The following is a 27,831-nucleotide window of genomic DNA, read 5'->3' on the forward strand; positions in this document are numbered from 1 at the left end:
ATCAGAGAATGAATTTGAGTTCTTAAGGGACAACAATCTTGTGTAGTACATAGGGCAAGCAAGGATTATGGGCCTTAGATCTAATTATATAACCAGAGGACGTGATTATGAATGGAAAGGTTAATCTCTGCCTGGTTGGAAGGAGTGACCATGAAGTGATCACCTGGGTTGTGGCCAGTCACATGATAACTTCTATAAAGAAGGGATATATGGGAACTATAAAGCTGGTGATTATGGAAAGCTTAGAAGACAACTCAGAACTATAGTGTGGAAAGAGTTGAGTGGAAAGGATATAGATGCTGTGTGGGCACTGATCAAGAGCTATTTAGTCTGAGTATATCCCAAAGGTGAAAAAGACTAAACAAGGGAGTAAAATGGATGAATGAAGAGAATAAGTGTGATATCTGGAAGAAGGCACTGTGCAGACAACAAGACAAATGTTGGTAATAATCAGTTGCACAGTGAAGGCCAGGAAGGTAACGAGGTTAGAATAAAAAGACATTAGCCAGTCACGCTAAGAAAAATCCTACAGAGTTAGATTAGTAATTAACGTAGATGGATATAGTTGAATTATTCAACAATCAGTTTATCAGTGTATTTTGTCTTTGTGAAGGCAACAGCAGGAGAAGCTGGAGGAGGGACTGATAAGTGAATGAGCAGGAAGTATATGAAGAATTAAGTAAACTCAATGTTAATAAGGCAATAGGATTTGACAGTATGTCACTGCATGTCTTTAGGGAATGCTCTATGGAATTAATGGCACCTATGGACTCAACGATTTAAAAAGTCTTGTCAAGGAGCAAATCCCAAAGGAATGGAAGGTGGGAAAAATTGTTCCACTTCATAAACTAGAGGGAAGGGGCTTAAATTTAGGACAACCTGTGTCTGGGATTATTATTAAGTATTAGAGAAGTTGATGAGGACCAGAATTTAGAAGTGGGTTGATAACAGCAGTATTCTTTATGGTCAGTATGGGTTTGTTAGGGGAGGTCATGTTTCAACAATCTGCTTAGTATTATAAAGTGAAAATTCACTCCATAAACAAGATGCATATATGGTGGTATACAATGATTTTTCAGAGGCCTCTGGTAGACTGCACTGACAAGCTGATAGCTAAACTGAAACAGATGGTGAGATAACAGATTAAAAAGTTGGATAACTAACTGGCTATCACATAGGAGGAAGGTCACTAGTGGAATGCCACAGGGATGATCTGTTTTGGGGCCATTATTGTTGAACTTATATGTTAATGACACTGGGACTGGCTTAACTGAAGATGTGCAGCTGTTTACAAATGATGCATAGTTGGGAAGGGCTATGAGAAGTACAGCAGATGTGGCACTCGTATGAGGATCTGACAGTCTATTCAATAGACTATGTGAGTGGGTAAATCACTGGAGCTACCAATTTAATGTTGCAAAGTGCAAGGGAAAGAAATTTGATAGGAAAATTGCTGGGATGCAGAGTATACAGTTAAATAAAGAAATTTTGAAAGAAGGTAGAGATGAGTGATGTGGAAGTGATGGTGTACAGACTTTAGGGATCACATTGCTAAAATTTATAAGAACATCAATAGATAATGGAAATAATGAGGATATTACCATGCAGAAGTCCATATTAGCTCACATATGGACTACTGTATGCAGACCTGGTTTACAGCGCAATGAGGGTGTACTGGAGAAGTTTACTAAGTAAGTGTGAAGGTTGTGCCACGTAAGATATGGGAAGAGATCAAGGAAATGCAACTTAGATTCTTGTGAATAGAAGAGGGAGTATGATTGACTTTGGTGAGGAGTTATCAGCTAAATGTGGAGAAGATATTTCACACAGTAGAGGGAGGAAAAAGATAGAACTAGAGGCCATCCATTGAAGCTGTTTAAGGAAGGTGCAAGAGGGGAATGAAAAGCAAGTTTTTGCATGCAGTTACTGGCAAGTGGAATGTTGAAAATGTGGAAACTGAATAGATTCAAGACAAGGCTCAATCTTTTGACATGAGAGTATAAACCTCCTGCAATGAGTCCTTTGAATCTATGGAGATCAGATAATAAAAACAGTAATATACTCTAGCTGCCTTTCCACATTTCAAGTTTCTGATGGTGGCTTTTTCTACCAAGTCTTGATGTGTATTTCTGGTTGCATTTCATTTGAAAAAAAATTTACTGCTGTTGTCACTGCTTGTTTTGTTTAAGTCAAAGCAATTACTACAAACATGTAGGATATCCTTATTTTCTGTTTATGCCACCTTTTACAGTATTCTGTCCTCCATTTCTAAGCTTTTGAAACAGCCTCCAGAACATTGCTACCTTTCTAATATTTATATACTATATTGTTAGCAACATCTTCTCATGACTTGTTTAGCTACTTTTACATACTCTTACATTTTCCCTCTACATTCATTTGGGACATCTGGCGACTTATTTGCTTTCAATTCTTTGGGTTTTATTCTTTTCCGGGGTGGTTTCCTTAACATCCTGTATCCACCATGGTGTTCTTATTTTTCTCATTCTTGCAGACAACTCTATGTTTTTTTTTTTTTTTAAGTTTGCCATAGATTCCAGAGTTTGGTTCTTGTTTTCATTTTATTTTATTGTTTCTTCAATAATGTTTGTATAGCTGAGTCTACAGTTTACCTATAAATGCTGTTCAACTTCTTTTTAAAACTTTATTTCAATGTGATATCCATTTTTAGCCTACTGAGCACCAAGTGATTTCAAATACTCTGTACACTCTTGTATCATGAACCAGCATAAAGACCACAATTAGTCCATGAAGCTTTTCTTATTTCTTGAATCTTCTCTCCATGCACACTTGTACACATCTATGTTGGAATATCGTGTTATTAATGACTAGTCCATATCCTGAGCAGAAATTCAGATACAATTATTAGCTTCCCTTTTTTTTCAAATTTTCTCAAAAAAATCCTATATGCCTAGAATTCATTTCCTACTATGCTGTTTAGATCTCTAACAAGGTTCACCCCCCCCCCCCCCGTTTTCTTTATGCCAGCTGCAATGACAAAAATAGTTCCACCTCTTAGGAGAACCTTCTGTGAGACTAAACAAAAGACATTGTCCATTCCCTCATTTTAAGTTTGCCCATATAATTCTACTTGAGACTGGCTTCCAATCAGGAAGTCAATCTTGATGTTTTGTGCTGAATGTTACTGTTACTTCTTTTCCTTGTTCATTACTGTTGATGTATTTTATAAAAATGATATGAACTCCTGAATTTCAGGATTTCCGTTATTTTTCTTGGAATGATTAACTAATTTCTGCTTATTCTGCACTTTTTGCTGTCCTTAGTAACTACAACACCTTCCTGGCTAGCTCTCTACTCCTACCTGAATAATTACCCTTAATACTGACATATTGCCTATCATTGTGTGCTGCCTATATAGTTATTTTCCAGATTGCATACTTAATCTCTTCCATCATCCTTTTCATCACTGGATTACATTCTGACATTGCTGCTGTTAATTATCTCATGATTAGTGCCTAATCCATGCTATACTTCCCATTTGTCTCCAAAGTTTCTCATAATCAGCCATGTAGTTCAACATGCATCCATTCTACACAGTAGTTCTCATATGACCAGCTACAATCAAAGCGATTCCCTCATGGCTATCTCACCAAACTGAAAGAAGATTTGACATTCCAGTCAGTTACTTCTGATGTGACCAGATCTAAGACACTGAAACTCCATATACACTATATTACCTATTGCAAAGACAGATGTCCACAAGAAGAAGAAATTCATTTTTATTCCCTGATGCTATGACTACATTCCAATCAATTCATCGGCTCCACTATAATCTGGTAAAAATTATTATTAGAAGACTGGTTTCGTTTGTTGTATTTTGTTTAATTCATTAATACAGTAGCATTACACAAGAGTAGCACATTTGGTTACAATAATCTGATTTCAAGGTAACAATTTAAAGGTGCTCTATCTCTGTGTAGAATATTATTTTTGAGGATTAAGGTTTGAACATGATGTTGGCTATGGAAGGCAAATTAAATATTCAATGCTCATTATATTATTTTCTTCTCCCTTGAGAGACAGGACCAAAGCAAAAATTATTCCTGGGCTTCATCTGAAAACATAGCACTATATTATATTCACACCACTTTTGAACTGCATATCTTGCAACTCTCATCCATTCAAATAAAGACAAAATCAATCCTGTAATACTTTCATCAGTGTAATGTCTTGTAAACACACACAGGAATGTCCATTAACATCCAGTGAATTTAAAAATACAATCACTGTTATGGCAAGTCAGGACTGGCAGACCATGCTTAAAGAGCTCCTCGTGCAACATTATAAAACAAAACTACAGCACTACATAGACGTTAGTCAGCAACACCAGTTTGCAAGTTTAACAAATATTGTTCCCATTAGCATAGCAAGAACTTTTAGGAAGCAGTTCCTTAAAAACCAACTACAAGCTAACCAAGGAACTTGCAGTCCATTAAAATTCTATACTGCTTTCAAAATTAATGGAATATTGTCACATGTACTGATTAGCTTTTATGCCCTGAATATACTGACAGCTTCATCCATCTGTTTGTTGGCCATCAGATGTCATATGGAAACAATATTCCTGTGGTGTGCACAACAGTTCTTGCAGGTGGTCCTGTTGTAGGTCCTTCTTGGAAGCTTACTGACAACTTAATGAACTGCAGTAAACCCTCAATTTAACGGACAAAATTTCCGGTCCGTATGTCATGGACAAAATTAACACAGTTAATTTTAAAATGCTTTTAACCAAGATTTGCTTATAATTAAATTAACAGGTTTTTTTGTTATTAATTTACTGTTATTTTTAACAACTTTTGGCAAATAGGCCATCATATGTTGGAAAAATACTGTTGTAATTTAGCCAACATAAATGAGTCATCGCTCATAAAACATGCTCAGTGAATGATTAGGATGTGATCACACCAATCGTACTGTAATTGGTTCTTTTGTCGTGTGGTGCGACTTTCTGTGGAAGTTTTATTACACACGTTTTCATAATTTAATTATAAAGAGTTAATTATAAAAAAAACAGCAGAATTCAAAAGTTCAAAAAACTTCATAGTTTTTTCAAAGCAGGATTACCTAAACCAAGCATCTCAACATCGAACATAACTTCACATTAATTTATCTAAAAGTGTGTGTAAAACAATTTTTGTTATTACAGTGCTAATATTGATAAAATTAGCAGTTAATGTTACAGATATTTTTATTTTAAAAAATTCACGTTTAATGGACAACCCTTAGCTCCTATTGGTCTGTTAAATTGAGGATTTACTGCATTTTTATTCTTGTGGCTTTGAGCATTCCCACTAAGATCAATATGAAAGTTGATTTAATGTTTCAAAGAGGTCGTGTACTACATTTTATGATATATTTGTTCTCTGCATTAAATTACAGAATAAATCCCAGTTACTTATTACATGTAACATTTGATATTTTGATCTGTGATGGACGTGTGCAAATGGAGTCAATCTTCACAGTGCTATAGGCATGTTCAACGAACACTCCAGGAGAGATGACCCAAGAATAATAAATTTAGTACCACCAGAAAGATCAAAGAGGAGATTACCTCATTTTACATGGGAAGTTGCAGAGGCAATTATACTGTCAAAAGACTGAACCAATGTCATTTCCCACATACATCCTACCTATATATATATATATATTAGTCAGTCATGGAGATTAGTTAGAATGTTTCAGATTCTTATCCATGATGGTACATTGACTTCAAAAGATCAACATGTATATTTAAAGAATGAAGCTCAAATATAAAAATAATAAAAATTTACTGTAAATATATACAAGAAATCAATTTTCTTTATCTCTCTAAGGAGACCACGTAATATTTCATATTCTCTACAAAATTATAATTAGTAAATTCTAATCTTCTATACAAAATTTAATTTATTACATATTTAAACAATATCTATATGGCCATTCTAAAATTACATAATATGAGCTCAATAAAATTCCCTCATCCTCTGAGTCAGAGGATGAGGGAATTCTTCACCATACTTGGCCATATGAGAACTTCCTTTAGCTATTTTATATGCTCACTCTTTCTTATATTTCTCAGAATATAATAAAATTTAAAATGCCTCACTATTGCTAATATGCTAGTGTAAAAACAGTCAATTTAAAATTATGAATATTTTTACAAATTGTTTATTAGTACATTATTAGTTTTGGTTTCATAATACGTATTGTCGGTACTTGCAATGTGCCCATTATTGATGTTATTTTGTTAAAATGAAATGTAAAGCAGTTAAAAATTTATGTACTTACTGGATTTGGATAGTTTTATTACTTTCAGAAAATTTATTGTGGTTTAAAGTTATTAAGTGCTGTGTTTTGTAGATATTCTCACAACTCTAACAGAGATGACACGTCAGCATTATACCTAACTTCTTGCTTGCCACTTTCATGGAATGCGCATGCTCACCGAGGAGTTTGGTTGGTGATTGACAGCTGACAAAGAGAGCCCTCATTATCAAGGTAAAGAAAACAAGAGAGCATTCGATATGGAAGTAATGGATGAAAAACAGGACAAAATTAATGGAAGTTTAAGAAAACAGACAGAGAAATATTAATAGATTCCGAAAAGGAATTGTAGAACTGCCAGTCTTTAAAGGTGAGGAGTTAAGACTGTTAATAAGTATTGGTAAATAAAAGAAAATATTGCAAAAACATTGACATTCTAAAGGAATGTTCGAGGAAACGCTGATTTGAAAGTTTCATCTGTCTTAAGGACGCCGGATCGTTATTTCTACTGGAAAAGGAGATGGAATTCAGCAACTTAAAGCAGAAGAAACCTTTTTTTTGCTGGTACAAAAATTAACAAAATTAAACTGCATAACATAATAGTACTTATACCTCAGTAAATTCAGAATATCTATACTCCAGAGTCAGGAGGAATAATGTGTGTTAAGAAGAAGAGAATCTTATATCTTCAGAAAAAGGCTTAACAAACAAACTGACTTATGAACATTTTGTTATTGCGTAAAGAAGGTGTTTAGTCTAGTAGAAGTGATTAAGTATATGTTAAACAAACCAGTAATAGAATGAGTGATCTCTAAAGTGCAAGCTTATTTTAGAAGGCCTTAGATCCAGTATTTTGTAGTATTGTAATTTTTATTAAAGTGTATATAATGTTTTTGTTTTATTAAATGTGTATATTTTGTATTTGATCTTCAGTCAGTGATTTTTCTGATTCTGAAAGAAACATTAAAAGTCATTGCACCAATCAGAACTGAACCCTTGTGCATATATAAAAACACACTGAAATAGAAATAATCATTATAGAGAAAATCTCATAACAAATAAGGATTGAAAAAATTAATAAATAATGCCTTTTATAACACTAGCAATCGTCTTACAATAAGAAAGTTTCCTTAAACATCTTAATCGCTCGGACAATAGGAACAGATTTAATTGAGCATTTCCAAATGCACTCCCAATAAAAGGAACTTGACTGTAGATTCTATATTGCTCCTTAGAACACAGCACTTGCTTCTTATATACAGAGGCTTGATACACGATACTATTCTTAAATTATTAATTTCACAGTTGCGTATCCGTGGAGAGTAGTTAAAGATGCATATAAAAACTTTTCTGAGATTAGAGAAAAATCAATAACTGTCTCAGTTGGTAGTGCATGTTTATAAAATCACAGGTCTCATTAAATGGGTGAGAACTCATCATTGACAGTAATGATTAATCTAATATAATTACTTACAACAGGGGTCTTCAACACATGGCCTGCTGGCCATCTTGAAAAAAATAACTACTTAGCATTAAAACGCGATTAAATAAAAAATAATTTCAATTAAGCCCGCAGGCCACTAAGCTATACTACAGTATTTAGATTTGCAAGATGCTTTCCAGATTCACAAGGAACTCTCTGCATTTGATACTTTACATAAAATCCTATAAAAATAAATATTAAATAGACATGCTTCTTCAGCCATCTACCAGAAACCAAGCAGTTCCTAAGTACTAGTATTAACATCACAGGTAGATGGCTGAAGAGTAATTCGTTCAAGTGTGCTGTCTAGTGCCTTCCAGATACATCTCGTAGGTTCTCAATACTTCGTTATTTTCATATAAATACAGGAGGATCTCATCCACAGTCAGTCATGAACAGTGTGATATTCATGTATAAGCGCATGCAGGTTCGTCGTGTTAGCTATAGCCTATTATGGTTTTATATTGCAGACTTTTTTCATTAGTGTGAGACATTCAGTGGATAATAACCGTTACACACTAATTTTGGATAATTTTTTGGGTTCACCTTCCATCACTATGGCGTCTATGAATAAAAAGCATAAATCGAGTGATTCTTGTTGGATTTTTAATGAAAAGTGGACCAATTTGTACTTTTTTTTGTGCCAATCGACGATAAGCCAGTGTGCTTAACACATTCGCTGCCACGCTACTTCGGCATGGTCTGTTCCCCTACACCGAGCAATTTCACTTCTTCAAGGTCAGTACGATAATCTCGTTACCGGAGGCAAGCATCCTACGAGTATACTCGTAGTTGGCTTGTACAGAGCATATACGGTCTATGAGAATACACAGTTTTGATGCTAGCCCCACAAGCCAAGCATTTTCACTTCTTCAAGGTCACTACAATAATCTCGTTCCCAGCGGTAAGCATCATACGAGTATACTCGTAGCTGGCTTGTGAAGCAGGTTTACCCACTACGAGTATACTCGTAGTTGGCAGCGAACGTGTTAATTTGTCGTGAGTCAGTGTCAAAAGAATACAATATAAAACGACACTATGAGACAAAGCATACATGCAATTTCGATTACCTTCAAGAGTGGCTCATGTGGACAAAGAGAACGTATTCAAATTGATTTAAAATGCCAGCAGGGTACGTTTAAAAGGCAGAGGGAAGAGAGCGAAGCGTGCAAAGTAAGTTATGTAATAGCTGTTGGATTTTTAATGAAAAGTGGACCAATTAAAAAATCCAAAGCCTTCTTGGATGGAGTTTATGAAAGAATGTCTCTGCTGGGAATATTCTGTGCCCAAATAATAAGGAAGTGTTTAAAAAACTCAAGTTTGTCTGGGGTAACTGTTGCACGACATGTCGAAGAACTTGCCAATGACATTAAATTACCTTTTTTTTCAAGTATTCATTGTATTTACTTATCATGAACCTGACTCCTACCTATGCTCTTAAAGATGAGTTTGTTTATTTTTATAGGATTTTATATAAGGTATCAAATGCACAGCGCTCCTTGTGAATCTGGAAAGCATCTTACAATTCTAAATACTGCAGTATAGCTTAGTGGCCCATGGGCTTCATTGAAATTTTTAATGCTGTCCACACTGTCTGGAAGGTTGAAGATCCCTGACTTACAAAAAGGAGCGAGATATATCTAATGTTACTTGCATAGAAAAAAAATTTACTCAAATTAAATAATGTTTCCCTGTCAATTAATTCGGCAGCTTGTTCCACTTTTATGGCTCCTTCCCCGCTTGTCTAACCCTCTTTTAGCTTCCCAATTATAGCTCTTCTAAAAACAAGAATGCACACCTGTTAGCAATATTCAAAGGAAAACTCAAGTTACATGATTTCCGTTACTACAGTGCTTGCCAATCAATAGTGCATGGCATACGACCACTACTATAAACAAACAAAACAATAATATACAGAGCACTATTTCTATGTAAATCCTAAAGATTACAACATACAATAAGCAAGTTTTTACTACTTCTAATTACATTTAACCAACGTTGCTGTCAATATGAATAAAATATACCACTCCTCTACACTTCGTATCCATTATTGGTAATACCATTGACATTATCAATGTCAAATACCATTGACATTGATAATGTCAATGGTATTACAATTTTAATATGCACTTCGCACCCATGGTAACCTGGATGCGCACATGTGTGTGTGTGTGTGTGTATCTTGGCCAGTTGAATCTCCTTTATGTAATATACAACTGCATTAATAAATGTGAACAATGTTTAAAGATTTTATCATATAACAAAACTGTAAAAAACAAGTAAAACTGCTCACAATGGACAAGGCACCTATTAAGTAGGTGTCTTAAAAAGGAGAGCATTTAAACTCTAGTTTAAAAATCTAAAAAGGTATCGACAGATCATTAAAAATAAATGGAAACTATTTCAAATCTATTAAAAATCGTTAACTGTCTCAGTTGGTAGTGCATGTTTATAAATCACAGTTCTCATTAAATGGGTGAGAACTCATCACTGACAGTAATGATTAATCTAATTTAATCACTTACAAAAAGCAGCGAGATATATCTAATATTACTTGTTTAGATAAAAAATTTACTCAAAATAAACGTTTCCATAACAATTATCTAGCATCATTACACTGAATTAGAAAGCTAGTTAAAAAACTATAAGTCAGAGAAAACACTTCGCTATCTATGACTGTTAATAATTAAAGTGCATAGTGATATAACTTGATGTTTTAAAAAAACCATTCGCACTGCTCAGTATCATCATCATTCCAACTCATTTCACTAACCCAGAAAAAAGTTCAGCACTAAAAAAAAAAAACTACAAGCATAAGTTTGTTGTATACACCCTTCCTTAATATTTCCTAACATTATCACAATTACATTACCATCCATGATCTGGATTTCTTGTAAGTTGATGTCATACCAATAATTTCTCTGACTGTTCCTTTTATATAAATTCATTGTTCTAAACTCGTACATCTAAAAACAGGCCGGGTTGCCAACCTTGTTGGCCAAGTGGTTAGCATAATCCACTCTCCAGACAAAAGGCTGCAGGTTCAAATCTTTCTGTGGGCATGGGATGCTTGTGAATGCCTATGAAAATAGTGTGATGGTGGTGGACAATAGATGGTGTTAGAAGATGCAATTCACTGTGCTTGGTAAATTGAGTAGTGGAGATGGAGAGTTGTAAAATAGGTGCCCTCCTGAGTCTCTGGACTCCTTGGAGGTGTCACGTAATAATAATAATGTCACTCATAACAATTCTTTCTACATATGTTGTGCATCACATCATCTGCCATCACATTTCTTCTTAATTCAGCAATACCATAACTAAGTAATAAATTTCTGATTTTCACCCTCTCATCATTCATAGTTGTTTTTCTCATATGGTATTACTAGTTAAATCATTTGTATCTATGAGAACTACCTCTTTTCTCCCTTCTACACCATGTTACATTTTTGATTTTCACTTCAGGGAAACTAAGTATTTATATATAAACATATAAATAATAATTCAATCTATTATATCTTAGACTTATTAATAATGCCAAGTGAAACTGATTAAGCTCACCTATAAGCAGTGTTTTTGCAACAATTGCAGCAAGGCGGCCCAAGAGATGACCACGCCCATCAATTATAAGCGCCTAAAAATGTCAGAACAAAAGCTTAGTATTTTTTTTTTTCATTTTTAATATTCCACCTAACTAAATGCTTCTTTGTTATAATGTATTTTTAAATGAGTTAGTCTTTAAGCAATAATTCTCTTCTCTTGTAACTAATGCATAAAACTCGCTGTTAACCTAATGAGAGCATAATATATATATTTTGCAATTTAACAGGCACCACAACTCATTAACTGTTTTAATATTATTATGCTGATTGTGGTTAATTCAGATATTTGTACTGTGGTTAATAACATTTTGTAAGGTGAAATATTAAAGCCAACATATATGACTTATAAATGAAATGAATATTTTTGCACTTTAAATATCAATTTAGAATAATACCTGGAAAGTTTATTTTGCATACCTTCCAAAAAAAAATAATTAATAATTAAACTTTTTTGAAAAACATTTTTCAAATTCTAATCTTCATGAATAGTAATAAACCATTAGCAATGTGTTACATATTAATTACACTATTACTACTATAGCCACTTCCAGTACAGAATCACTATCCTCATTGTTTGTGGAAATAATGATACAAAATAGAACTATTGGGAATATTCCAATATAATGAAAGCAAATAAAATATTTACAAATTATTAAGCAACTGGATATATATATATCACAAAAAATCACTTACAAAACGCAGTGAGATATAATCTAATCTTATCTCCTTTAGAAAAAAAGTTTACTCAAAATAAATGTTTCCCTGTCAATTATCTAGCATTAGAATGAATTAGAAAGTTAAACACTTCACATCTATGGTTGTTTATATATATATATAAACAAATTGGTTCTTATATACAAAGGCTTACTATCCTTAAATTATTAACCTCACAGTTCCGTATCTGTAGAGAGTAGTTATAGTTAAAGATGCATATAAAAACGTTTCCGAGATTAGAGAACTTAACTTTAGGTTGATCCTAGCCTAAATGTTAGGATTCGTTCCTTGCCTCCTGCGCAGTTTAAAACTACTAAAATGCTAAGAATTTGACCCACTGCTCCATCTTTATGTCTGTTCAAAGGGGGCTCACAAAGGTGTATTGTATTTGTGACAGCACACCCAGACTATTAACATAAATGGGATGCAATATTTATGTGTCAAAAAGTGTTCTCTTTCTGAAGTATTAGTATATTTTGTTTAATTTAGGAATCAGACAAAGTCAGGAAACAATTAGATGAGTCTTGAATGGGAATAAATGCAAAAATATAATAGATATTATTTAAATATAAAGAGCCAATAGGCTTCATTTTGGCGATATAAACATTATTTAAATTAAGGGGATATTAAATCCCACAAACTGAAACTCTCCAATTCCAATCTTTGAGTTTCTTGTGGGATTTAATATCCCCTTAATTTAAAGATATTATTGTTATTCTGTGTAGGTGCAATGCACAACTGGAATACTCAATCCTCGATATATATATATATATATATATATATATATATAAAATTTTTTAAAAAATTGGAAATAGCTGAGGAACAAACTAGCAATTACAAGAATGAAAAGGAAAATTAACATATTTGGAAGTGTCTGCAGGTTCAAATCTTGTCAGTCCTTGAATTAACAACACATGAACAAATTAAATCTAATAGGAGCTTTTGGAAATGGAAAATGTTATCTGCATTTTCTAAAATTTTTTGGAAATGCATGTAACACATTACGCAATTGGTTTTTCAAAGCTGATTGCTTAATTTTATATTCATAAACAGTTTGAAAAATGCATCCATAACAAGTAAAGCTTTTTAGTAAAAAAAAATCAGAAGAGATGTTTTGGTTTCATTGTCCATGTTATGAAATGGTATTAATGCAGTCAAGATCATTCCCATTAGAAAACTTCATGCAACACAAGATTGCAAATGGTTATGTTGATTATTACTGATTTTGCCATAATGGAATAACCAGTGACAAAATAGGATATGCATGCATTGCTATCTTATAAGAGTGCTCAGTCAATACCATAAGGTAAATGCAAACAGCAACCTAAAATAGATATGCCAGAGAGCAGAAAGCACATTTCTTTCTTACTCAGTAATGCAAAATCTGTCTGTTATAATAGATTACTAAACCTTCCAAAGTTGAGAAACTATTTATTTTTCAAAAATATTTCATTATGTATATTCTAACCTAAATGTTTTAATTTGTTTTCTAAGTTGCTACCATATCATGTAGTATTACTAGCCCTGTCCATTCAACAATGCTTCAGAGCCAACCAGAATTCAGAAATGCAGTTATTTGAAGGATCCTATGGTTTTTACGATATTGAAAATTTAACGTTTACTTATAACTGCAGAGAAGAATTGGTTGGTTTTTTTTTTATATATAAAAATGATCCAAGAGTGATTCGCATTCAAAATGATCTTTTCTTGTGTTTCTTTACTCATGCTTCAGTTATGAAATCTGCAAAAATTTGAAGAATATCAGAATGGTCTTTAGCTGCTGCTTTTGTTTGTGATCTTTCACTATTCTTCTATTTTTTTTGTTAAGTTTTTACAGAAAAATTAATTTTTCTGAAACATTAATGTCTTGTTGAAACAACATCTCTGTCAATACCACTGTCGTTTTAGACCGGACAACTTACATAGAAAAATTGAACCATATGGTATCGGACCACAACAGCTACCAAATGGTAAACTACAACCCCACAAAACATATCAAAAAGAAAACAACCGAATTAATTAAATCTGTTAACACATGGCCAGAAGAAACAAAAAAAATTAATACCTCATTATACCTGCATGCCCAGAATTTATGACCTGCCAAAAATACACAAAGCAGATACACCACTACGTCCGATTGTTGAAGGAATCGACAGCCTAAATTACCAATTAGCCAAAAAAATTAGCAGCCACTCAAGGAATTGGTAGGTCAGTCCCCTTCCTACATAAAAAATACACATTTCATAAACAAAATTAAAAACATTACACTCAACGACCAAGATTTATTAGTCAGCTTTGACATAACTTCCCTCTTCACCGATGTCCCGATCAATGATACCAGCTTGCTCCTACAGAACATATTTCCACACAACATCACAGCCCTCTTTGCCCACGTACTCTGTTCCGAATATTTCGTGTGGCAAAGCAATTTTTACCTTCAAAAAGAGGGTACAGCCATGCACTCACCACTTTCCCCCCAATAGCTAACTTTTATATGAAAGACTTGGAGCAACAAGCTCTGGAGTCAGTGTGCCTAAAGCCCAAAATTTGGCTCAGATACAGCGACAATATTTTCGCCATTTGGCCCCACACTGCAAAGTACTAAATACATTCCTTAGCCACCTGAACAAACAGCACAAATGTATCCAATTCACCATTGAAATAGAAAAAACAACTCTCTTCCGTTCCTAGACACACTCATCACATCTTCCCTCAGGTTGTCTCTCCTTCTCAGTCTACCGCAAAACCTACACTACACACACAGACCAGTAGATACACAAAAATTCTTACTACCACCCAACACAAAAACTAGGTGTCATAAGCACCCTTAAACACATAGCTCAAACTATTTGTTCAAATGAACATGCTCTAAACCAGGAATACAAGATCATCAACCATACATTTATAAAAAATGGATACAGTAAATAAACTATTCACAAGGTCCTCCACAGAGATACTAGTAAAAACAAAAAATTTCAAGAATGCTATTGCCATACCTTATGTTAGAGGCATTTCCAAAAAATAGACAGAACACTACACAAATACAACATCAAAACCACCTTTAAACCCCTGACAAAATTAAGACACCTACTCAGTTCTTCCAAAAATCTTCTTCCACACCTAGCCCACCCAGGGATATACAAAATACAATGCACATGTAACCTACCAAAAATAGGGAAAACAAGGCAAACCATCACAATTAGGAAGGATGAACACAAACGACACATTAAATACCACCATTTTGGAAAAATCGGCCTTTTTGACCATGCACTCCAAACATACCACAGAATTGATTGGGAAAATATAAAGTCCCTACACAGCACCAAAACCTGGTTTGAGAGGAAATTTAAAGAAGCATGTGAAATGCTCAAACAATCCAAATCTGAACAAAAATGATGGCCTAACCATTCCAAGAATGTGGAGGACCCATTTGCAGCCTGTATAACAACCAGAACAAGCCAAAGAAAAATCTCACTACAAGAAGAAGCCTTGGTGAAGTGTTTTTTTTTTTAACATTCAATAGCAACTAAAGAAAATCATAGTATAAAAATCTGAACTGTACAAATCCAGAAGAATTTTATACATGAGGACTTTAGCAGAGTTTATTGTAGTTTTTTATTTAATAATTAAATTTTTTTTTATTTTGTTATTTTATTTAATTATCGCTAGAGGTCAGGCTAAGAAACAGATTAATTAGCAGTTTAGATTTCATTTACGGTATAGAGAGCATGTAGCTTGGTTCCCTATATGCATGTATCCTTCTGATGATGACCTCAATACAGGGGTCAAAACATCAAGTGTTATTTTATTAATAATTAGTAAAATAATCATGTCAACGTGTTTTGTGTCCCTAAATATGAACATTAATGTAATGTTGACAGTCAACATTACATTAACTCTTAAAGAGCCAACATTAATGTAATATAATTTGTTCACTGCGTTTATTAAACTTAATTATATCGTGCCACACTAAAATACTGCAGACAAGCTTATAATTACAAATGTTTTCCAATGAACATGCATCAACCCTGGTTTGTATACCATTTGCTCCTTTTAAATCTTCATTGAGTAGAATAAACTAATGCATCATATAATTCAAATGGACCTTAATGCTTTGATCCATAATCCTGATTATATCCAAAATCTTCATTATCAAATTGCTGAACTGCCATATCCTGTACATCCCCTCAAGGGATGTACAGGATATGGCAATACAACATGAAAAATTAACATCACCACTAAATCCTATCTATAATTTTCCTCCAAATCAATCTGTCAAGACTAACATTATCACATCTTATATTTCTGTCTTCTAAGGCACTTTTTACTGTATCAATCCACCGATATCATGGTCTCCCACTGGGTGTTTTTCCTGTCAATCAGGTGGAGAACACTTGTTTTGCTAATCTTTCCTCTCCCATTCTTTTAAGTGACCATAGCACCTGAGATTAGCTGTTAACACATTCTAGAATGCTTACGATAAGTTTTTTCCTAATATCCTCATTTTTAATATGATTTGCCATTGATGCAGTCTGTTCATGCCCCTAATCATTCTCAAGACTCTCATATCTGTGTTCTCTACTCATTGGTCAAGTGTTTTATTTCTAACCTAGATTCCAGATCCCTGGATGGTCTGTTGGCAGGAAGAGTGTGAGTAAGTTAAAATTGGCTTGAACACTGTCTTGTATATATACAGCTAATCTAGTATTTTTGATTAATTTCTCTTATTCCATAGAAATTTATTCAGTTGACTTCCTACCATGCCAGCTTTGTTGATTCTGTTGTCTATTTCCATATTCAATTCAATTTAACATCTGCACTAAAATTGTAGCTGAAATGTTTTACTTGTTCTATAGCTTCTCCATTCACAATGCAGATGTCATTTTCAATGTTACTGCCAATTTCCGATGTCTTTGTCATGTTATCGCCAATTTTTTTCATACCAAATTTATTACAACAGTTATTCGATTTAGTCAGGGAATCCTGCAGACTTGTACTGGATTTAGAAGTATAACATCATCTGCATAAAATAAAGATATGACATTAACATTTCCAATTTTGATATCAGGTTTAATACCACTTTCCTTCAGCAAAGGTTAGTCGATTGATAGAGCCTCTGCTGCTAATGGCTCACAAAAAAGCTAAGCAACTTTGAGCGTGGTTAGTAGTTGGGAGGGTTGTATCGTTAGATACTGTTGCACACTCTTTTGATGAGCCTTTGGACTCCCTGGAGGTGTCACATAATAATATAGATTGAATAACAGAGAGGATAATGTACATCCTTATCTGACACCAGAATTAACATTAAATCATCTTCCTATACGTCCTTCAAATCTAACTACTGACTTACTACTCAAATAACGACTTCATATAACACCCCATCGACACCATACAACTGTAGCATTTGAACAGCCTTTCTCTTAGCATCTTGTCATATGCTTTTTCCAGATCTACAAATTTGTTACATTACCATGAGAAATCATGGTAATGTAACAAATTATGATGTGTGGTAAAGTGAAAATCTAATCCTGACAGCATCTATTTGGCCTGATTCCAGCTTGTTCTTCACCAAGCTTCTATTCCACAATCCTTCTCAACTGTTTCTCAAATATACTGGCATAAATCTTACAAGGAACACTGTGTAGAGAAATACCTCTAATTCTCACATTCAGTTTTATTTCCCTTTTTATATATGGGTACTATTAGAGCTCTTCTCCAATCATCTGGAATTTGTCCAGTCCTTCTGAACTATGCAGTGAAGCCACTATAAGACTTGAACATTTCTGGTCGAATATCATCTGCTCCAGTTGCCTTTCCACATTCCAGGCTTTTGATGGCTTTTTCTACTTCAAGTATGGATATGTATTCCTGATGCCTGTTGAGTATTTTTTACCACCGTGCCATCAGCGATTGTTTCATTTGTTGTATAATGAAAGCTGTGGAGCATTCATGACTACATACACACGTAACTACAGTAATAAGATTTTTTTAATAAGTAAATATTTCGTCCTAAGTATCACAGGACATCTTCAGTACAGTTAGTTCAAACAATACTAGGAATTAACAGTTAGGGCAAATGCTTACAATGGAACCCCTCTATGCATGCAGGAGTGTGTCATAGAAATAAATTAAAATATATCTGAGGGAAAAAAACATGATTACATTAACCACGCTACCGGCCAGAACGTATACCGACGTCCAAGTTATGATGGACACGAAGTGCATATTAAAATTGTAACACCATTGATATTACATTGAAATATATGATGGATACAAAGTGTATGAAGGTGTGTATTTGATCCATAATGGCCGGTAAGGCAGTTAAAAATGACATAACATAAAATTATGTTACCCAATTTAGGGTGACAATTTCCCAGACTTTAGGGATAGTAAGAACATCATTATTTTTTCCCAATGGATCCTAATTTTGGGTTTTCAATTTTGTGTTTTGCGAGGATAGATTTCTGCAGTTCGATGAGACAGATATGGTCTTGATGTTCAGAAATACGTTTGTTGATGGATCTGCCTGTCTGTAGGACAATTTACATGAGCATGGGACCTCATACACGCCAGGCAGCATAAAAGGTGAAAGTTCGCCTTTAGGAGAAGGTAACCAACTGTGTATTTGGTTGAATGATTTGTAGGTGGCAGCCAGTTTATATATCTTCAAGATTTTTGAGACATTCGGATATGCCTTTGACATACAGTATGAGAATCCTACAGGTTTGTTCTAGTCTAGGTTGATGTGCAGGGAAGTGACTGATTTTTTGGGTTTGTTTTTGGAATGTATCCATTTTGTATGGAGGCATTTTTGATTATTTTCAATTCTTGGCAGAGGAGTAGAATCTGTGTGCTCTGGTTATTGATGATTTAATAATGCCAAATTTCTGAGATGGATGGTGAGCAGAAGAAGTGTGAATATAATGTCCTGAAAAAGTCGGCTTTCTATAGACAGAGATGGAACCATCTTTTCTTCCTTTGGATTTGTACATCCAGGAAGGAGATACCCTGCGGAGATTCATTTTTGAGCATGAATTTGATGAATAAGGTTGATTTCATCTAGGAACAAGTATAGTTCTTGTTCAGAATGACCACAGACATTCTGGTTTAGGATTAAATGTGAAAATTTTTTTCTCCCAGGTGTTCTAGAAAGAGGTTGGCTAGGTTTGGTGATAACAGAGACCCCATCTATTCATTCCTCTTGCTTGTAAATTTTCTCTTTCCAGTTGAAGTATCCAGATATAATAACGAATTTGAATAATTCAACAATGTCGAATGGGAATTTCTAAGTTACCGAGTCTATTGTTTCCTTATGGAGCGTGTTAGTGAAGAAGGAGACAATGTCGAAGCAATTAGCATGTCAGTTTCCAACAGTTGAATGTCTTATTTTTGCATGGAACTCTGTGGAATTTTTAATTGATGATGCTGGGTGGCCTATGAGAAGACAGAGAAGGTTAGATAAATATCTTGTAATCTGTAAGTCGGGCTGAATAAAATCCACGACAGGTTTGAGTGGAATGTCATTCTTGTGGAGTTTGGGTAGACCATATATTCTAGGAGGCCTGGCAAGGTATGTACTGAGTTTTTTGTTTCTTGATCTAAGGAAATGGTTTCATCTAGTAGCTTGTTGAGTTTCTTGAGCTGTCTTTTTGTAGGATCATAATCAAGTTGGGCATATATATTACGATCTTGGAATTGGACATATGTATTACATTCATTTTTCAGTCATAAGTATTAGTATCTAGGACAATACTGGCATTTCCTTTGTCGGCTCTGGTGATAATTTTGTTTTTATTAGGTTTTAAGGAGATAAGAGTTACAATTCTGATGGAGAGATATTCAAGCCAGAAGGTTTGGCATCATACTATTTTTGCAATTTTGAAACACAGTCTATTGGCTTCAATATTGGACAGATGTAGATGTTTCTTACAATCTTGTGCATAAAATCTAAATATGGAATGCCAAACTTGTGACCTCTGGCAAGAACATTCAATTCATCTTTTGTTAGTGGATGACTAGATAAGTTGACAACCCATTTTTCGGTCGTTTTTTTTCCCCCAGATATATTTTAATTTATTTCTATAACACACTACTGTACGCATAGAGGGATTCCATTGTAAGCATGTGCCCTAATTGCTAATTTCTAGTATTGTTTGAATAAACTGTACTAAAGATGTCCTATGATACTTAGGACGAAATATTTACTTATTAAAAAATCTTATTACTGTGGTTACATGTGTATGTTTAGTAATTGTTTCATTTAGCAATTTTTCAAAGTAATTACTCTATAAATCAAGGATATCTTTTTCTCCAGTTTTCATGTCACCTTTATCACCTCTAATTCCTTTTACAGCACTCTTTCATTTGAGCTTCTTCAACAACCTCCAGAATATCTTGCCACAGTGTTTCACGACTTTTGTTTAGCTAGTTTTATTTTACAGTGTTTAGCATTCTTACATTTGTCTCTGTATTCTCTAAGAGCACAAGCTGACTTATTTTCCAGGAACTTTTGATATGCTTTCTTCTTTTCCTTCACTGCCTCTTCACCATGGAGTTCTGATTTTTCTATCCTTGCACACAACCTTACCACATGCCTCTCTGGCTGAATCAATCAGTGTTTTCTTCAGGGCTTGCCAATGAATCTCCAAGGTTTGGTTCCAGCTCTCAAGCTCTTTCATTTTTTCTTCGATAATGTTTGTTGCTCAACTTTTACTCATTTTAAAACTTTCTTACATATTCTTCTTTTCAATATGAAATTCAATTTTATCCTGCTCAAGACTTAATGGTGATCACTTCCAATTTCAAATCCTCTGAACACTCTAGTGGCAAGCAGCAGTGAGAACAGTCAAATTAACTATAACATAGTCAATGAGACTTTTCTTATTCCTTGCCTCTTCTCTCCATGTAAATTTGTGCACATTTTTATGTTGGAACATTGCTTTAGTATTAACTGGTCCATGTCCTGAGCAGAAATCCAACAAGTATTTGCCTTTATTATTAGCTTTGCTCTTTTCTCCAAATTTTCCCAAAATATTTTTGTATCCCTGACAATCATTTTTTACTCTGCTATTTAGATCCCCAACAAGGACCAACTTTTCATTTTTCATTGTCAGTTGCTTTCCTCTAAAGTCTGAAAAAATTCCCCCAGTTCTACCTTAGTAGAACCTTCTGTGGACCATAGGCACAAATAAGTCTTATTAAGCAGTTTCCAATTCTGAAATTTGCCCACATCACTTTACTTGATATTCCTTGCCCTTCAAGAAGAATTAGATTTGTATTTAGTGTTGAATACTATAGTTACTCCTCCTTTCCTTTGATTTTCATGAATATAACATTTTGTATTTATTGCTCAGAAACATCTCACCAGTTTGTCTTTTTTGTTTCAGTCACCATTATTATGTCGATCTGGTACTTATCCAATTCCTCAGCTAGCACCATTTCTATGCCATTCAGGCTTCTTATGTTGACAGTACCAATCTTGAACTCTGGAGATGTTGAGTTGAGGTGTGTTTCAGGATTTCCTAGTAGCTGACTTTTCACTGTTCGCCCTGGTTCCCTTGCAAAAACAATAAGGGCCTTTGTTTAACTGGGTGACGCCCCAGCTGGCATGAAATTCTGTAATGTTGTAACATTATTTAATTTGTAGTTTAAGTCAAAGAATACAATTTGATCGGTTAAATCACAAATTACCAGCCCATCCTTATTCGTTCAGTATCCAGGTAAATACCTTGTTTGGTATTTACCTGGATACCACAAGAAGGTGACAATGGATATTAGGTCAGAAGCCCTGGTTGGTTCTAAGCATGCCTTTAAAGGCTACGTGGAAGTCCCTCGGTTATACAGCTTTGACCCTTGCTGCAAACTTAATTTGCTTTTTATGGGAGCAGTGATGGCAACTTTCAGACTCTTAAGCATTCTGTGAGTTTCTGTAGCTGTTTCTTTGAGACTGAAGCCAAATTTTGTGCAGATTGTTTCTTAAAATCTATTTCAGCTGGAGAAGAAAGTCACAGAACCACTAAAACATGTTCCAAAAATACACCTAACACAAGAATACAGCCTCTCAGCTGGCTGACTGTTAGCATTGATTCACAAAGGGTACTTCTCACCCCTTATAGCAGTGAATCCAATTGCTATAAGATCATAGGTGGTGCTAGGGATTCTTTTTTTTTTTAATAGACAATCAATCTGACTTATAGATGGGTTGCATTCCAGAAGACTGTCGTTAATTCCAATTTGTGCAAGTCAGATCATCCCCCAAAATAAATTGTCATCTGATAGTAGTTTACCACACAAAAATATATGTTGGGTGCTAAAAAAAGGGAAATGTATAATAAATTGTTCATGCTAGTAAATTAAGTGAATAAAGAAAAGAATAATTTAAAAAATGATTCAGATTATTTAAAATTCTTTAATGCACGCTCAGCCATAATGAGTGGATTCACAGTCAATGTAGCCAGTTTCAAAGCCAACGGCTTCCCATATGTCATGTTTATAAACGAGTGCACTCATAAATTATCACTTATCTTTTACAGCCATTATTTTACTTCTGACAACTATCTCAATTTTCACCAGCATCATGCACACGGCACTGTGATTATAGGTCCTACAACATCTGATGTATGAGATCAATAGAGAAAAAAAAAAAAATTAAAATAAATAACACAGCTAAGCACTCAGTGGAAACTACAAGCCAATGAGCAAGTCCTTGACTGGACAATACGCTGCCAACTTGTCTCCACACACAATTTCACTGGAAGTTTTGCTTAAACTATCTAATAACCCCCTGATCGCATTTCATTGAAATATTTTCCCAATATTGTCTATGACACCACATGTGTACAAGTCAGCGAACTGCTTGTTTTTATTTTTTACATGTCTACAATGAACTTTTTTCCAGGCTATTTCAGATCCCCCAGAGTGGGATCACACATGGAATGAAATTCATCTCCCACCTAAATTTGACTAACACAGAGTGAAAAATGTACAATGATTTCTATCAGAATAATGCTCTCAGTCACTACTTTATTGGCTGTAGAAATTCTGATCAAAAACAGTGAAACTTATACAGCATGGCTAAACACACTAACCCAGTGGCAGATTAAGGATAGTTGGGGCCCCCAAAAAAATAATAATAATAAAAAATAAAAGTCAGGTGGCAAATAAATGAAACTTTGTACTTCTGGATTTTTCTGCCTGTTAAAGGATGATAAATAATAAAACTTTTTATTTTATTTATTTTTATTAGGTTTTTTTTTTTTACAATTTTATAAACTTTTTTTTTTTTTTGAAGCCTGTGTAGCTTAGTAGAAGTGGCGTTTGCACTCCACAGAGGTTGACTGCACGATGAAAGGTGTTCGAATCTAGTCGCCAACTAGAGGAACTTTTTCTAAGCCTTTTCTCGACCAGTTCCAGAATTAGTTGATCTCTGGCACGGGCTAGCGGGTTTCCCTCCCGGAAACTCAGGTTTTTCGTCCCGTAAACTCAAGAAAATCGGCCATCGAACCCACACTATTTTCAGACATTAAAATATATTTATTGTGTTAGGGACCACCAGATGGCAGCACTTACTAGAGGATTAATTAGTGATAGCCCTGGGCCAGCTATCTCTGATTGGCTACTAGTGGAGATTGAACTGCCCACTCAGTCTCCAAACGTTAGATAGGGCTCAAAAACAGCCTCGCCTACTCCCTATATGGGAACAAAAAGGCATTAGCTGATTTTTTTTAAACAGTTTTTTTTACATGAACTACACTCAAATAATGAAAACAGGTAAAGTCACACTAAAAAGTTATTTTTGAAATAAACGCCTCACTCTTACACGATTCAACAACAAATGAAGTTAAGGAGCAACCAGGCGAAACTTCCTATCTCAGCAATGCTATCAGTTTTCGTGACCTCGAAGCTGTCAACAGCAGCGTGCACAAATATTGGCAATGCGATTTAATTTAAAGCATAGATAGCGCCCACTATTCATAATACAAAATACGAAGCTTGTGAACTAGCGTCGACATTGGTACTGCGGCATTATTTAAAGCGTACATAGTGCGCGCTGTTCAAAATATATTAAAACCTAATAATTGTTTTAAAAAAATTTTCGCTTAAAATAATCAAGATTTTTATGATGGTTACTGAAAACATTAATCTATTTTAAAACACTATAGGAAAATGTCTTGGCTTGGGGGCCCCAAAACTTGAGGCCCCTAGGCACGTGCCTCATTGCCTTAAGGTAATCTGCCACTGCACTAACCTCATCAGCATGGAGAACACTCTCCAAGTAGGCCATAGGATTTCAAATTCTGATGTGCCCTATGGTTTATAAATGTCTTCAGGTGATAGATGAATTTCACTGCCCAGTGAGACTACCAGTGATATAAACTGTTCACTTATTATTGATGTTGAAACAGGATTTTAACGATATTGATGCAAACACAGATTGATAAGAAAATAACTATTTATTAACTTAAAAGTTAAGATTTCGCTGGTACTATATTCAGCATCTTCAGAGCACACAAACAAAGTTTGTTACAAATGCGAAACAACCACAATCTGGTGGTTGTCTTGCATTTGTAACAAATTTTATTTGTAAAATTTTTGGTTGCAATTACTTATACTAGTGGTGTCTAATAAGAGTAATTGCAGTGTGCAACACAAGACTAAAGTCCTAATACGGCACCATCGAAGTTATATAAAAATAATAATAATAAAATTAAAAAAAAAAACAGTAGTTTTTAAAAGTTTTTAAGTTTTTAAAAAATAAAAAAAAAGAATAAATAAATATTAATTTGGTCTTAGGATGACTGTCCCAAATCTTTGGTAGATTTATACAGCCATACTTGTTAAGGTTTCGAGTATGTTTTAAGGCTTCTGTTGATTCCAGGAACCACCTCTGACTTGTAGAAGCTTCTGTGCAGTACTTCTGTTTTTTTTTCAATTGATCCTGTATGCAGGGGTATCCAAAACATGGTCTGCCAGACACAACTTGCCATAGCAAAAGTGCCAGATATATTTTTTTGTGTTCACTGAGGCGGATGTCCACAGTTCTTCCTGTCTGTCCGTAGTAGGCTAGATGACATGAACAGGGCACTTTATAGACTCCTGGATGTGATATAGGGGTGAATCTGTCCTCAGGTGAATGGATGGAACAGCATTACAAAGAAACATGTGAAACGTTACTTCACTCCCCTAACCTCAACAGATACAATGGTCTATGTCTTTTCCCCTTGTGGAAGATAGTACTCTAAAAATCACCAAATCCTTCCTAACTTTTGTAATTGTACACACACACACACACAAATTTTATTTCTTCTTCTACGCGTTATTCCCGCTTCCTATGCAGGGTCCGCGTGTTACTTAGATGCGACTTCTTGTTAGTACTACTCCCAACCGACCCGTCGCCTGGACTGCCGCTTGGGGGGGGGGGATATAATTTGACTGTAGAGGTGTATGTTCACGGGGCCGGTTTGCCTGCTTGCGGGATGAAAAATGCCACATAAACTGGCGGAAAAAACCCTACTGACCGCGCCCAAGACCGGCTAACTTGGCTATGCCTGAGGAAGATCCTAAATTCCTCACGTCTACAACAGGAATCGAACCTGGGACACTCCTTCCCCAGGCATATGGTTGCGAAGCACAAAGCCCCTAGGCTAACCGCACGGTACACACATAAATTTTATTTAATTATTATTTTTTTTTTTTGTTGAAATAAATTTAGGAAACTTAAGTTAGTTACTTAGATGGTGCTTTGTGAATTTATCAGTTATTGTTTAATTAGCCTTTGTACTTGTACTGATGATGCCTGTGATACTCGGGCAAAAATTCTACTAAGAATATTTTACGTGAGTTAATTCCATTATCATAATAGTAAGTAATAATAACTTGACTAAAAAATCATGCGCAAGTAGCTGAAATGTGTTTGTTACTTGTTCTGCATTCATAATACAGTTGACATTTCTTGTCATTGCTGAGCTTCATACCATATATATTACAAGTTATTCAATTTAGTCTGGGAGTCTTGCAGAGGATTTATTTAGAAGTATAACATCATCTGCATAAATGAAAGAGCTGACATTAACATTCCAATTTTGATATGTTTAATACCACTTTTATTCATAATGTGATCCATATAGATAATGAATAACAGAGGGAATAATGTGCATCATTCTCTGACACCAGATTTAACATTAAACCATCTTCCTGTACTTCAATTTTTAATTGCTGACTTACTACTCAAATAAAGACTAAGCATTGCTTGATATAATGTCCCATTGACACCATACAACTGTAGCGTTTCGAATAGCTTTTCTCTTGGCACCTTGTCATATGCTTTTTCCAGATCTACAAATCTTAAATACAGATCTTTGTTATATTCCCATGATTTTTCAACTATTTGTCATAAAGTGAAAATCTGATCCTGACAGCTATGTGGCCTGAATCCAGCCTGTTCTTAACCAAGCTTCCTGTTCATAATCCTTCTCAACCATTTCTCAAGTATACTTATATAAATCTTACCAGGAACACTCATTAAGAAATACCTCCAATTCTCACATTCGTTTATTTATTTTATTACCTGCATTTACCTTTTTATGTATGTGTACTATTAGAGCTCTACTCCAATCATCTGGAATTCTTCTATCTGTCCAGGCCTTGTGAACTATGCAGCACAGCCACTATAAGACCACTATGTGTTGCAAACAGTGCAACCATGCAAAGACCTACATTATCAGCTGAAATTATTACTTTGACACAGGAAATTGGTGGGGAAGGTTTTGATACATTTAGCCAGAACGATGTAGACGAATTGCTTGTGAATAATGCTTATGTGACGATGATATTGGATATCGATTAATTTTAGATATCATCGAAGATCTAGAAAACGGTAGTGAATCGGAAGAAAAACCTGTCTCCCTCACTGCAAATACAATTCAAGAATATCATTTTCTTGTTAATGACATAAATTTGATTTTTTTTTATTGTTAGGCCGAAAACTTTTAGGACCACCCTCGCATGTCTCAATCACACTGCCCCTCTTGTGCCTACTGACTAGCATCTAATCTACCTTCTTCAACTTGTCTTCATAGTCAGTAATCCATAATCCTGATGTCGCTTTTGTTATTCGCCTCTGAACTCTTCCGCAACTTGCTTCTCATTTAGGAACGCAGGTGACCAAATCAATGCATAGTAGTCCAGATGTGGTTTAATCAAAGCCCCGTACAGTGGAATGTCCACATCTTTATCTCTACTTGTCACTGTTGTTAGCATATTGGCATTTCTGTGAGCTGTTATTATTTTTGCTAAATGTTCCATGAACTTCAATTCTAAATATGGAAATAGACAATAGAATCAACAAAGCTGGTATGGCAGGAAGTCAACTGAATAAATTTTTTCTTTCATCTATATGAAATAGGAGAGAAATTAGTGGAACACTAAATTAGCTGTATACAAGACAGTGTTCAAACCAGATTTAACTTATGGATCTGAAAGCTGGGTCAGAAGAAAAACACTTGACCAATGAGTAGAGACCACAGATATGAAGAGTCCTGAGAAAGATTAGAGGATTGCAACTAATGGCAATATCATATTAAAAATGAGGATATTAGCAAAGAACTTTACATTGTCAACATCCAGGAATGCATTAGCAGAGCTAATCTCAGGCTTAAACAGAATGGGAGAGAAAAGATTAGCAAAACAAGTGTTCTCTGCCAGGTTGGCAGGGAAAAAACCCAGAGGAAGACCAAGATATAGGTGGATTGATAC

General features: G+C 34.7%; 1 protein-coding gene and 2 non-coding genes across 3 annotated transcripts in view; all 3 read right to left on the reverse strand.

The window, feature by feature from the left end:
• The window catches only part of RpL13A (ribosomal protein L13A), a 74,103-nt gene that overhangs the window by 37,517 nt on the left and 8,755 nt on the right, over nucleotides 1–27,831 (reverse strand). The window contains exon 2 of the mRNA XM_090411828.1: nucleotides 11,324–11,396. Coding sequence (XP_090267954.1) covers nucleotides 11,324–11,396 — 73 coding nt within the window. The remainder of the gene's footprint in view (nucleotides 1–11,323; nucleotides 11,397–27,831) is intronic.
• On the reverse strand, nucleotides 7,656–7,729 carry LOC150094302 (small nucleolar RNA Z195/SNORD33/SNORD32 family). Its single transcript, XR_016550278.1, has one exon. It is a non-coding gene; the product is annotated as a small nucleolar RNA Z195/SNORD33/SNORD32 family (small nucleolar RNA).
• On the reverse strand, nucleotides 10,191–10,263 carry LOC150094303 (small nucleolar RNA Z195/SNORD33/SNORD32 family). Its single transcript, XR_016550277.1, has one exon. It is a non-coding gene; the product is annotated as a small nucleolar RNA Z195/SNORD33/SNORD32 family (small nucleolar RNA).

Source organism: Typopeltis vanoorti, chromosome 22, assembly GCF_054136105.1.
Source record: "Typopeltis vanoorti isolate ZY-2024b chromosome 22, IOZ_Tvanoo_1.0, whole genome shotgun sequence".
NCBI lineage: Eukaryota > Metazoa > Arthropoda > Arachnida > Uropygi > Thelyphonidae > Typopeltis > Typopeltis vanoorti.